This window comes from Bremia lactucae, linkage group LG11 (genome assembly GCF_004359215.1).
Source record: "Bremia lactucae strain SF5 linkage group LG11, whole genome shotgun sequence".
In the NCBI taxonomy this organism is placed as follows: domain Eukaryota; phylum Oomycota; class Peronosporomycetes; order Peronosporales; family Peronosporaceae; genus Bremia; species Bremia lactucae.
The window spans coordinates 2,975,652-2,987,505 of record NC_090620.1 but is presented as its reverse complement, the minus strand read 5'-3'; the positions used below and the strand labels follow the sequence as shown (position 1 = coordinate 2,987,505).

The 11,854-nt window shown below is 45.9% G+C and overlaps 2 protein-coding genes across 2 annotated transcripts; one reads left to right on the top strand and one right to left on the bottom strand.

Moving 5' to 3' along the window:
• Positions 1 to 3,588: 3,588 nt before the first annotated feature.
• CCR75_008977 (uncharacterized protein) lies at positions 3,589 to 4,029 on the bottom strand (the record flags this gene model as incomplete). Its single annotated transcript, XM_067967024.1, has 1 exon — positions 3,589 to 4,029. The coding sequence occupies one exon, from the start codon at positions 4,027 to 4,029 to the stop codon at positions 3,589 to 3,591; it is 441 nt and encodes a 146-aa protein (XP_067821860.1).
• Positions 4,030 to 4,833: 804 nt separating this feature from the next.
• CCR75_008978 (uncharacterized protein) lies at positions 4,834 to 5,284 on the top strand (the record flags this gene model as incomplete). The annotated part of the gene is made up of 2 exons (XM_067967025.1): positions 4,834 to 4,935; positions 4,976 to 5,284. 2 exons carry the CDS (start codon positions 4,834 to 4,836, stop codon positions 5,282 to 5,284), a joined length of 411 nt encoding a protein of 136 aa, XP_067821862.1.
• Between the last annotated feature and the right edge of the window lie 6,570 nt (positions 5,285 to 11,854).

Here is an 11,854-nt window from a genome sequence, read left to right as displayed (position 1 = left end):
GTATCCGTTTTAAGGAGATTAGATAATGGCCTAGCCATATCAGCGACATTTTCGCTACATTTGTGTAAATAATTGGCGAGACCAAACCACTCACGCAAATTCTTTTGGTTTTTAGGAACCGGCCAATCTACTTTGGCTTTAACCTTAGCGGAATCCGCCTTAAAGCCTCACTTTCCAATAAAGCATCCTAAAAAAAAATTCGTCTGCGCCAAAAATGCATTTAGATGCATTGGCATACAACTTGTTTGAGTGCATGCACTCGAGCACTGCTCGCAAATGGTTTAAATGGTTTTCCATATCCGACCGACCCTGCTCCGCACGACTATGGACAAAAATGTCATCGAAGGATGTCTGTGCATAACCTCGATGAGGGCGAAACAGTTGCGTCACTAGACGAGAAAATATTGCCGGCGCGTTGGAAATTTTTGTGGCATAATTAGCCGCTCCCATAACATGCCGGTTGGGGAGCTAGCCACTGTATGCGGGATATCGCTAGCTCGCATGAGCAGTTGGTAGTAACCATCGACAAAGTCCAATGCACTCTACATTGAACATCCCAGCATATTGTTCTGAAGAACATTCTTTCTAGGAATAGGGTTTTGTGCTGGTATAGTGACAGCATTAAGCTTATTACAAGCATGTACAATACGCCATTTACCATTTGACTTTTTGACTTAAAATGTCGGTGTCGAATGAGGAGATTTGCTCTCTCGTACCATTCCAGCCTCGTGCTTAGCACGGAAGAAATCGTCAATAACGTCACACTGCTCCCTTGGTAAAGGCCATTGTCTTGTGACACAGTATTTGGTTCCCGAAACTAAGTCAATTTATGATGGACAGGTAAAACAGCAGCCTTTAAAACTCGGCCGCACTCATCAATAGACATTCCGTCTAGCTCTAAAAGAGCATGCAACGAAGGGATTGCCGCAAGGCTAACTTCACCCTCAATGTTACCGGTTACACCATTTACAAGCGTACGTAATTGCTCACTCGTATCACTCTGTGAGGGTATACACGCTTCGTGTCCATCCTGTCTTGGATTGAAGACAATGCGCCTCTTATAGGCCGGGATATTCACGTCCCCGGGTTTTCCATCCTGTATTGGTTCTATTCAAGACATAGTGTATAATTTGACATTCGACAAGGAGTTAGGTAACGCAACTTCCTTATCTAGCGAATGTTTACGTGTCGCTTCACGTGCATTAGAAGGGTTTGACCCAAATTGCCCTGGCGAATCGCCAATAGTGTCACTATTGACACTCAGTATGGTGCCACCTCGGCCGACCACACTCGATGGACTTAGACGTGCCACTCATCGTATCTCAGGGATATTGCACCCTTGATCATTCGGCCTTAGGCCAAAAATGCTTTCGGTATTTAGTGAATCGTTATTATAACGAGTGTTACTCGACGGAGTACGTGCCGTTCCACTTATTTTTCTGCTGAGTCGGGCTCAGAATTAATGCTTTAATATAAGAGTTTATTAACTCAGACATGCCAATGTCTAAAACACTGACAGACTCATTCAATGATCTGCGCCAATAGCGCTTTTGTTGCCGAGCAAAGGTGGATTCATGACTCTCCGAAACTTTGCTAGGAGCATTGCGCGTAGCGCCTAAGGTCTAAGACCTCCAATCGATCCATGGCTCACGGTGTTCTAACAAGGCCATAACAAGAATGAGATCATATCTCGAATGCAAATCAAGGACGAGACAGCGTTCCATACTGTCAAAGTCCAGAAACTTTATACCTAAGTTCAATTGAACTTTGGAAACAGTGACACGAGTCCCAGTCACTAAACGAACAGTGATTGTATCACCTTCATACGCTCTAAGCGCCTCGACGTATTCTCGACTTCCTTCAAAAGAAACGCGTCGAGCATAATTGCAAGACGCTACTGAGTCAATTAAAATTGACCATGGCTTATCAAAGCCCTTCATAGTCGCTTGAGCGACTAACAAGCCAGGCTTGTACTCACACCACGTGCCATAACGCACCGAGCTAATTCGGGCCAGGCCCTCTTACTCTGACCTCCTTGAGGTTCAACAGAGCCTAGGTTTTCCCCAATAGGGCGCCCCGCACCTACTGGGTATCGACGTTTTCCCGCACCGTACCAGATCTCGGGTGTAGGTCGGAGTTGGAGTTCTTTCGAGCATTATTGCGAATTTTGAAGAGGGCATGCAGGGCGTAAATGTTTTGTGCTTCCGCACACATAACATCTACGGATGGTCTTATGCTGTTCCACAGCTTAAAGAGCCTCTTCTTCTTCCTCACCGAGGCTTAAATCCATAGGTTCCGCTCTATTAGACGAAACCCATGTGCTCGAAGAGCTTGTTCGGTAAACAGGCGTGCTAACGCGAGCAGACTTAAAGTCAACTCGGCGGGTAGCGCTATGGCAACTGCCTCTTCGAGCGTAGCCGGATGAGATCGGAACAAATCCGTTCGGGCAACGCCCTCATTGAGACCCCCCATAAAGATGATCACTACAATTGCTTCTCGCACCGGGTCTTGAACCATAGATACAATGAGGAGTCTCAACTGGACAAAGTTCCTAGGGTTCTTTTACCCTGTTGAGTCGCTAGGAGCCGTGCTAGCATGCGACAAGCCTGATCAGGCGATGCAAACATGCTGGTCATTTGCTGACTTAGCGAATCCCATGAGGGAAAAGCGTCGTTTATGGATGTGCTGCACGATAGTGCCCACTCCATGGCTCTACCTCCAAGTTTGGAAATGGATATCGCCACCTTTTGCCGTTCTATTAAGAACAAGGCGGAATCAATGGACATTTCCATCTGCTGAATCCAAAAAAGGAGACCCTAGCTACTAAAATAAATATTTTGGCCGCCAGATTTATATCTGGTGGCGACCACATTTGGTACCCATAATAAATGGGATTTAAATAACCAACTATTTTAAGATTAGATAAAAGGGTATTTTACCCAAAAAGTAAATGTACCACAACAACGGTTCTCCAACGGATGTGTGCCACATTACAGCCAGCATGTATTTCTAGATACCTCGCGTAACGGATGACGCTAGGCGTCATCCCTCCTAATGTGAATGCACCTACGTGCATCACATACACAAGGGGTGGGTCACAATGTGAACCACAGCCAAGTTATAGGTCTTGTTACTTTTTTAAGTAATTGACCATCCTTTGAAGTGCACAAAGTGTACTTATCGGGGACTGTGTAACATTAGGGCAACTTTAGCCAGTTGCAGCGCATTGCGGGGCAATCTGCACAGATGCCGACTTTAATAAGCGAAAGCTTCAAATTAAATCAATGGCTTTGGATAAATTGCATCAAAAGAAAGCATGATCATTACACTACATAACTAGAGATGGAGGCCTTCCGAGGAAATTCGGTAGTACGAGAATGCAATCTCTTGTCGTTGGTAAGAGTCTTACGCCACGCTTAACGAGGACTGTGCAACAAAACAAAGAGCATTCGACGTCGACAAGGAATGTTACACTCAATAAGGAGCACGGTTGATGACAAAGATATTGCAAGAGGATAAAGCAAAAGAAAATGGAAACGAAAAATCATCAAAGCCAAATCTAAAACTCGACTTAGATTGCATATCGACTTACTTGTCGACATTATGAAACCATTTGTAAAGATTTACGTGAGAATTTAGTATCGCCCTTCCAGGATCGTTCACGTCAGTCTCTTCCAACACTTTCTTAGCATTTTGATAGCCTCCACGATTATATATCTCCTTCCTCACTACCCTCTCAAGAGCAAGTCGCTGCTTCACATTCGAAAGGATGTTTGAATCTTTTTTTAGCTCTTTGAGAGGAGCCTTGATTCTGGTACGTTGATTATAATTGGTAATGAAAGGAATATTGATGGCACGTTCGTCGTTGTCGTCCGGCTCCGCGCTGGTTCTGAGTAGCCGCTGCGAAGTTACTATCTCACTGTTGGTGGTCAGTAGCGTAACGAGATCTGCTTCCGAGGCTTTAGCGTGCACCCCATTACGAGTGCATGCAACAAGGGCGGCTACAAACATGGCGCGGATAAGATTCATGACGTCGGTCGTGTCAGCTTCAGGAGTCGCAGGGGTAGAAGGAAAGTAACACAATGAAATTCGATGTTCGTTGAGAAGTCTATTGCTGGAATTAATGCAAAAAAACAACTGAGTGCATCGAGGATGTGTGATCAAAGCACGGATGGGGTATATGAATGGCACTTGTTTGCAATTAGTGCACAACTCCGTGATCGATCATTCGGACAAAGTAAACAAAAGCCAAAGTCTGGATATTGGGAGAGACATGCAACAAATTCTAGGCCATAAAAAACAATTCATTTGTGGTTTCGTGTCCTGGTTCGAAATAGGCCATTCCCGATGATAGCCTTCACTTCTGTACGTAATGCTCTGTCGATAAGTCACCTTCTTGTATGATAAAGCAACGTTTGCGACGTTTATTGGTAACAACACAAAGAGTCGGTGTCATCGTGGCAATATTTGCTTGTTGTGAATACCATTATGTACAGCATGACGATAAACGAACAGATTAGGAGATTGTTGGCATTGTGTATAAAACGCAAACTTCTGTAATTTGCGTGTTGCATTGAGAACCATGACGTTTTTTTGAATAGTGCGCTCAGACGTGTTGCAAAAGACTCGAAGCAAGTGCGTACCCCCTCGAGCTAGTGTAGAGGAAACACCAGTATATCGTATCTCGCAATCTCCTCGTGCCTATGTTATAGTTTGAACCTGACAAGGTTCTATACTCTACACGGGATCTCAATGATCTGGCACGGCTAATTTTAGAAACTAGGACGCTTTGACCAACGCTAATGTGGTTTAGAAGAGTTAGGACACCATGACATGTTCAAAGATGTCACGACGTTGCTCCCCAAGGGAGTCTTCTTGATGACAGATGCTGCGGGGATTTGCTTTTTACACACTGGCAAGAAACTTATGAAATTCGTGCGATATTGGGGTACACTTGCATAATTTAAGCTAGTAGCTGAGCATATTGGCCCCTCATGAGATCAATGGTCGCGTGACTCAACACAGTAGGGAGCAGCGTAAAGTACCGTTCATCCAGCAAATGCTGCGTGGAGGTGGTAAAGTGCGTCAGCATAGTCTTCATGAACTGCGCTGCCAGGTGTCTCGGAAGCGGCCCACGTGTACGCATCTAGCCGACGGTAATTGTGTTATTCATGGACCGAAAACTACCATGTCGCCCGACATGGTAGTCCTCGTGGCGACTGTCAAAGCGGTCGTAGTGGTGTTTTCGCACTTGCTGCTCGGCTACGGTAACACGTCGGTGTAGAGCGAGCATTGGCTGGAACGTATTGCACAGACTTGGTCGAGATACGAAGCTCGAAATGCAGCACTTAGTGGATGTGTTCCTGCGCAAAAAAACAGTCGTCCGTAGCATGCACGAAAGATGCCGTCAGGACTAGGTTGCTAAGATGGCTCGCAGGAAATGAGCGTTTTTTTTGTTAGAACTGAATAATTCAATCGGATTTAGCCAAATAGCAATTTTCTTATGGAAAAAGTATGTACCGGTTCTCCAACCGATGTGTGCCCCATTCGTACACATCAACCTCTTTGGTTGTCAAATTGGAACCCGTAGGTTTAACGCCGCATATGTTACCTATCATACTTGCGATTTTAGTGATGAACTATTTTAAATATTTTAAAAATAGTTAATTCCTTAATTTCCATTTATTATTAGTAACAAATGTGGTCGCTGCCAGATATAAATCTGGCGTGTGCAGTGATCTGTAAGAGAAAGAAGCCTTTCTAAGGTATATGCTCTGGGTCACTAGTTGCCACTTGGTACTACGAAACCCTGAATCCCTTGAACTAGGATTCATTAAGCTTTAATAACTTGTACAACTCCCTGAGTTGTTAAACCCATTAGTTCTATAGAACTAAGAGACTCTCTGAGTCTATAATTCTTCCTCTGACTTCAAAAGCGAGGTAGCTCCGCTACACCTGGTAGCACTAGTAGCCAATCTACGCTTGAGTCTTTACAAAACTAATTTCTCACTGAAATGGAAGAGGTTCCAGAACTGTCAGAAGCGCAACGCGCCGCTTATGACAAGCTCAAAACCTTATTTGGGCTTAAACACGTGGAATTTGTTATCTCCCAGGGACCAGAGGTCCTGCATGCAAGGCTTGAAGCCGTCATGCCATACGAAGCCTCCCTGATCGGTCAGGTACAAGATCACTTAGCGGTATCTATGCCAACCCGGTACATCTCTGTACCTGATTCAGAGCCGAAGGCTCGCCATCTAGCTGTCAATGTGAAGACATTTGAGGGAAAAGAGGGAGAAATTCTCTCGTTTTGAATTAAGCAGAAGGAGATGTCCATTGATTCCGCCTTGTTCTTGACAGAAGGGCAAAAGGTGGCCAAGGCCATTTCCAAATTCGGAGGTAGAGTCATGGAGTGGGCACTATCGTACAAGACGCTTTTTCTTCGTGGGATTCGCTAAAACAGCAAATGACTAGTATGTTTTTACTACCTGATCAGGCTTTTCCATGCGAGCACGGCTCCTAGCGACTCGACAGGGTAAACAAACCCTAGGGGACTACGTCCAGGAGTTGAGGACCCTCGTTGCATCTATGCATCATGACCCGGTGCAAGAAGCAATTGTCGTAACAGTTTATATGGAACTCTCAATGAGGGCATGTCACTTACGGAAATTTTCGGTCCCATCCTGATACTTTTGAAGAGGCAGTTGCCAGAGCGCTGCGCGCTGAGTTCGACTTTAAGCCAGCTCGCGTTAGCACGCCTGTTTATCGAACAAGCTCTTTGAGCACATGGGTACCGTCAAATAGACCGGAACCCACGGATCTAAGCCTCGTCGTGGAACGAGTAGAGGCATTTTAGGCTGAAGAACAGCACAAGAACATCCGAAGATGTTATATGTGCGGATGCACGAAGCCTTTACGACCGGGTTGTCCCCTACGAAATATGCGTAAAGCTTGAAAGACCACCAATTCCAACCTGTACCAGAAATCTGGTACGGTGCGGGAAAACGTCGATACCCAGTAGGTGCGGGGTGCCCTTATGGGGAAAAACTAGGCTCTATTGAACCTCAAGGAGGTGAGAGTAAACAGAATCTAGCCCCTATTAGCTCGGTGCTTAATGGCACGAGGCGAGAGTACAAGCCTGGCTTGCTAGTTGCTCAAGCGACTGTAAAGGGCTTTGATAAGCCGTGACCAATTTTAATTGACTCAGCAGCGTCTTCAATTATGCTCGACGTCTTTCCTTTGAAGGAAGACAACAATACATTGAGGCGCTTGAAGCGCATAAAAGTGATACAATCTCTGTTCGCTTAGCGACTGGGACTCGTGTCACTGTTCCCAAAGTTTCAATGAACTTAGGTATAAAGTTTTCGGACTTTGACAGTATGGAACGCTGTCTCGTCCTTGATTCTGATTTGCGATATGATCTCATCCTTGGTATGGCCTGGTTACAACACCATGAGCCATGTATTGATTGGAGGTCTAAGACCTAAGGCGCCACGCGCAATGTTTCTAGCAAAGTTTTGGAGAGTCATGAATCCACCTTTGCTAGGCAACAAAAGCGCTATTGGCGCGGATCATTGAATGAGTCTGTCAGTGTTTAAGACAATGGCATGTCTGAGTTAATAAACTCTAATGTTAAAAAAACATTAATTTTGAGCCCGACTCTGCAAAAATAAGTGGAACGGCACGCACTCCGTCGAGTGACACTCGTTGTTATAACGATTCACTGAATGCTGAAAGTATTGTTGGCCTAAGGGCGAATCATTAAGGGTGCAATATCTCTGAGATACGTGGACTGGCACGTCTAAGTCCACCGAGTATGGTCGGCCGAGGTGGCACCATACTAAGTGTCAGTAGTAACACTGCTGGCGGTTCGCCTGGACCTCAAGGGTGCAATTTCCCTGAGATATGTAGAGTGGCACGTCTAAGTCCACCGAGTGTGGTCGGCCGAGGTGGCACCATACTGAGTGTCAATTGTGACACTATTGGCGATTCGCCAGGGCATTTTGGGTCAAACCCTTCTAATTCACTTGAAGCGACACGTAAACATTCGCTAGATAAGGAAGTTGCGTTACCTAACTCCTTGTCGAATGTCAAATTATACACTATGTCTTGAATAGAACCAATACAGGATGGAAAACCCGGGGACGTGAATATCCCGGCCTATAAGAGGCGCATTGTCTTCAGCCCAAGACAGGATGGACACGAAGCGTGTATACCCTCACAGAGTGATACGAGTGAGCAATTACATACGCTTGTAAATGGTGTAACCGGTAACATTGAGGGAGAAGTTAGCCTTGCGGCAATCCCTTCGTAACATGCTCTTTTAGAGCAAGACGAAATGTCTATTGATGAGTGCGGCCGAGCCTTAAAGGCTGGAGACTTATCTGAAATGGTGGCCATTCGACCTATGGTTGAGTTGATCTCATCGTCACTTCTAGACGAAGCTGTCCTGGATGACACAAAAGCTGCACTTAGTGGGCAAAAATGGGTCATCAATCCTTAGATGTCCTACGGATCCCTATTATTCCTTGATTTAGGAATTCCAAGATGTGATACGTAATAATCTACCATCTGTTTTACCTCCGGATAGAGTTGTTCGTCATAAAATTGACTTGGTCCGGAAACCAAATAATGTGTCACAAGACAATAGCCTTTACCAAGGGAGAAGTGTGGCGTCATTGACGATTTCTTCCGTGCTAAGCACGAGGCTGGAATGGTACGAGAGAGAAATCACCTCATTTTACACCAACATTTTGTGTCAAAAAGCCAAATGGTAATTGGCGCGTTGTATATGCTCATAATAAGCTTAATACTGTCACTATACCAGCACAAACCCCCATTCCTAGAAAGGATGTTCTTCAGAACTTTATGGTGGGATGTACAATGTACAGTGCATTGGACTTAGTCGATGGTTACTACCAATTGCTCATGCGAGCTAGCGATATCCCGCTTACAGCGGTTTAGCCACCCAAGTGGCATGTTATGGAGTGGCTGGTAATGTCACAAGGGCTTTCCAACGCCCCGGCAACATTTAATTGTCTAGTGACGCAACGGTTTCGCCCTCATCGAGGTTATGCACAGGCTTATGTCGATGACATTTTTGTCTATAGTCGTGCGGAGCAGGGTCGGTCGGATATGGAAAATCATTTTGACCATTTGCGAGCAGTGCTCGAGTGCATGCGCACAAACAAATTGTATGCTAATGCATCTAAATGCATTTTTGGCGCAGACGAAATCCCTTTTTTAGGATGCTTCATTGAAAAACGAGGCCTTAGAGCGGATCCCGCTAAGGTAAAAGCCATAGTAGATTGGCCGGTTCCTAAAAACCAAAAGGATTTGCGTAAGTGGTTGGGTCTCGCCAATTATTTACACAAATATAGCGATAATTACGCTGATATGGCTAGGCCATTATTTAATCTTCATAAAAAGGATACAGAATGGTGCTGGACTAGCACAGAACATTTTGCTTTCGAGCAGTTAAGGATAGTCGTACCATGCCCCGATTCTGGCACTGCCAAACCCAAATTGGCCTTTCAGTGTCGTCTGTGACGCATCAGATTTTTCCATTGGCAGTGCTCTGTTACAAACAGATGTTGATGGGCATATACGTGTTATTGCATTCGAATCTACACAGCTTAAAGCTGCGGAAAAGAACTATCCAGATTATATCAAAGAGTTACTTGCCATGAAGTATGCTCCTGTCAAATTCAGAGTTCATCTGCTCAACTCTAAGCCGTTTGTGATATATACAGATCACGCGTCATTACGCACGGCGACTAAGTCGCCCTATCTCTCACAGAGAATGGCCCGATGGCTATCCGTTTTTGCGGAATACAACTTCGAGGTGAAGTATAAGCCCGGGAAGCAGAATGCTTTGGCCAATGCGTTATCACGCAGGCCGGATTATGAGCTTTCTTATTTAGCGACTATCTTGTCGCCTATTCCTGAATTAATCCGTTCGGCTTACGCTAAGGATGAACAGTGTGTAGCTCTGCTACGAGCTTTAAAGAGCTCTGATTCAGATATTAAATTGCCGGCACGTTTGCGCGCAAGGTTATATCAATGGTCTATCGATAACGACCTGTTGCTTTATTGCACAGACGCCGCGGACCCTTTACGTGTCGTTATTCCTCATGATGAGGATGTGAAGTACCGAATCCTCTACGAGGCACACGATACTGTCCTTGGTGGTCATCTCGGTAGAAAAAAGACCTACGGTTCTATAAGCCGGAGTTATTGGTGGCCCAAACTTTATAAATGGGTCAGCACATATATTCGCACACGCGAGATTTGCCAACGAAGTAAACCCTCGGTGCATGCTGCTGTGCCACTGGCGAGCCTTCCCGTCCTCATAGGTTGCTGGCAGTCCATTAATATCGATTTTGTTTCGGTGTACCGAAAGATTCAGCCGGTAACTCCGGTAAAGTGGTCTTTTTGACCGATTGAGCAAAATGGCTAACATAGCGGCCGTGCCGGATTCCATTGATGGAGAGGGTACAGCTAAGCTATTTATCGATCGCGTGTTTCGACAACATGGTTTGCCAGTGGCAGTTGTCTCTGATCGAGATCCCCGCTTCATGGGTAAATTCTGGAAATCAATATTCCGAGTTCTTGGCACCAGATTGGATATGTCCACTGCGGACCATCCGCAGACCGATGGTCAAACGAACGTGTCAAACGCGTCATTGAAGACGTTTTACGCAGCGTGTGTGCTCAGACACCAAAGCGCTGGAGCTCAATGCTCCCAGTAGTGGAGTTTGCGTTAAATAACACTGTACATGCCTCTACAGGTTTACTCCGTTCTATGTAAACGGTCCTACCCACCCACGTGTTCCGTTACGGATTCCACTGCGTGGCTCAAGGCTTGGTGGGGGTGAATTAGCCGATAGGCTTGCTGATGTCAGCCCTATTAAAGTTCAGAAACAATAAGCGAGTTTCTCGCGACGCGATATAGTGTCTTGAGACATGTAAGAGATACGATGGCTGATAGCCAAGACAAACAAAAGAACAAGCAGATATTAAATGCAGAAGCTGTATTAATTCTTATATGTCGGAGACCGAGGTTTCCTAAACGCTAAAAATCTACCTACCAACTTGGTTTCCGCGGTCTTCAAGACCAAATTGCGCCCGCGCTATATTGGACCATTTACGGTCGTGGCCAAGAAGGGCCTAGCTTATACGCTAAACCTTCCTAGCAAGTTGCGTACACACCCAGTGTTCTTCGTTGGCTTGCTTTAGCCATATCGGGATTCCCACGTGCACTTGAAGGCGCTTGCGCCGAGACAGGCGGTCGTGCCGCAGATTGCTGCATCCTCACCAGGATGTCCAGCTGGCCCTCTAAACGAGGCTGCTGACGCTCCAGCGTCGAAAGACGGTCCCGAACCGCCTCAAAAGAGCTCTCAACCCGAGCAAGGACCTCACGAAGAAGTTGCACCTCGTGCCGTAGAGCATCAAATGCTTCCGCCGAAATTTCGGCCCCCTCCCGCGCTGCTTGATGCGCGGGGGAACCTTCAGTTTCATGTGGAGAAACTTTTAAAGCGACGTCGTCGTGAGGGTCAATACCAGTATCTGGTGAAGTGGCTAGGGTACCCCTCTTCTGAAAACTCTTGGGAGTTCGAGGTACCTCTTCGGCAAGATTGCCCGTACGCCGTTGACGTTTTTGAGCGCCAAGCTCAGGGTCAACTCGCGTCAAACGACGCTTCCCACCACTAAACGTGGGATTAGGTGGATCTAAAGCCTCAGTGCGGCTTCGATCCTTGGTTGTACGGTCAACCGAAGCACTGAAATATCGGCTAGGCCTTTCTTCGTTTTGTGGCATAAATGCCGAACGTAACTGGCCTTTGGCCTTAAGCTTAGC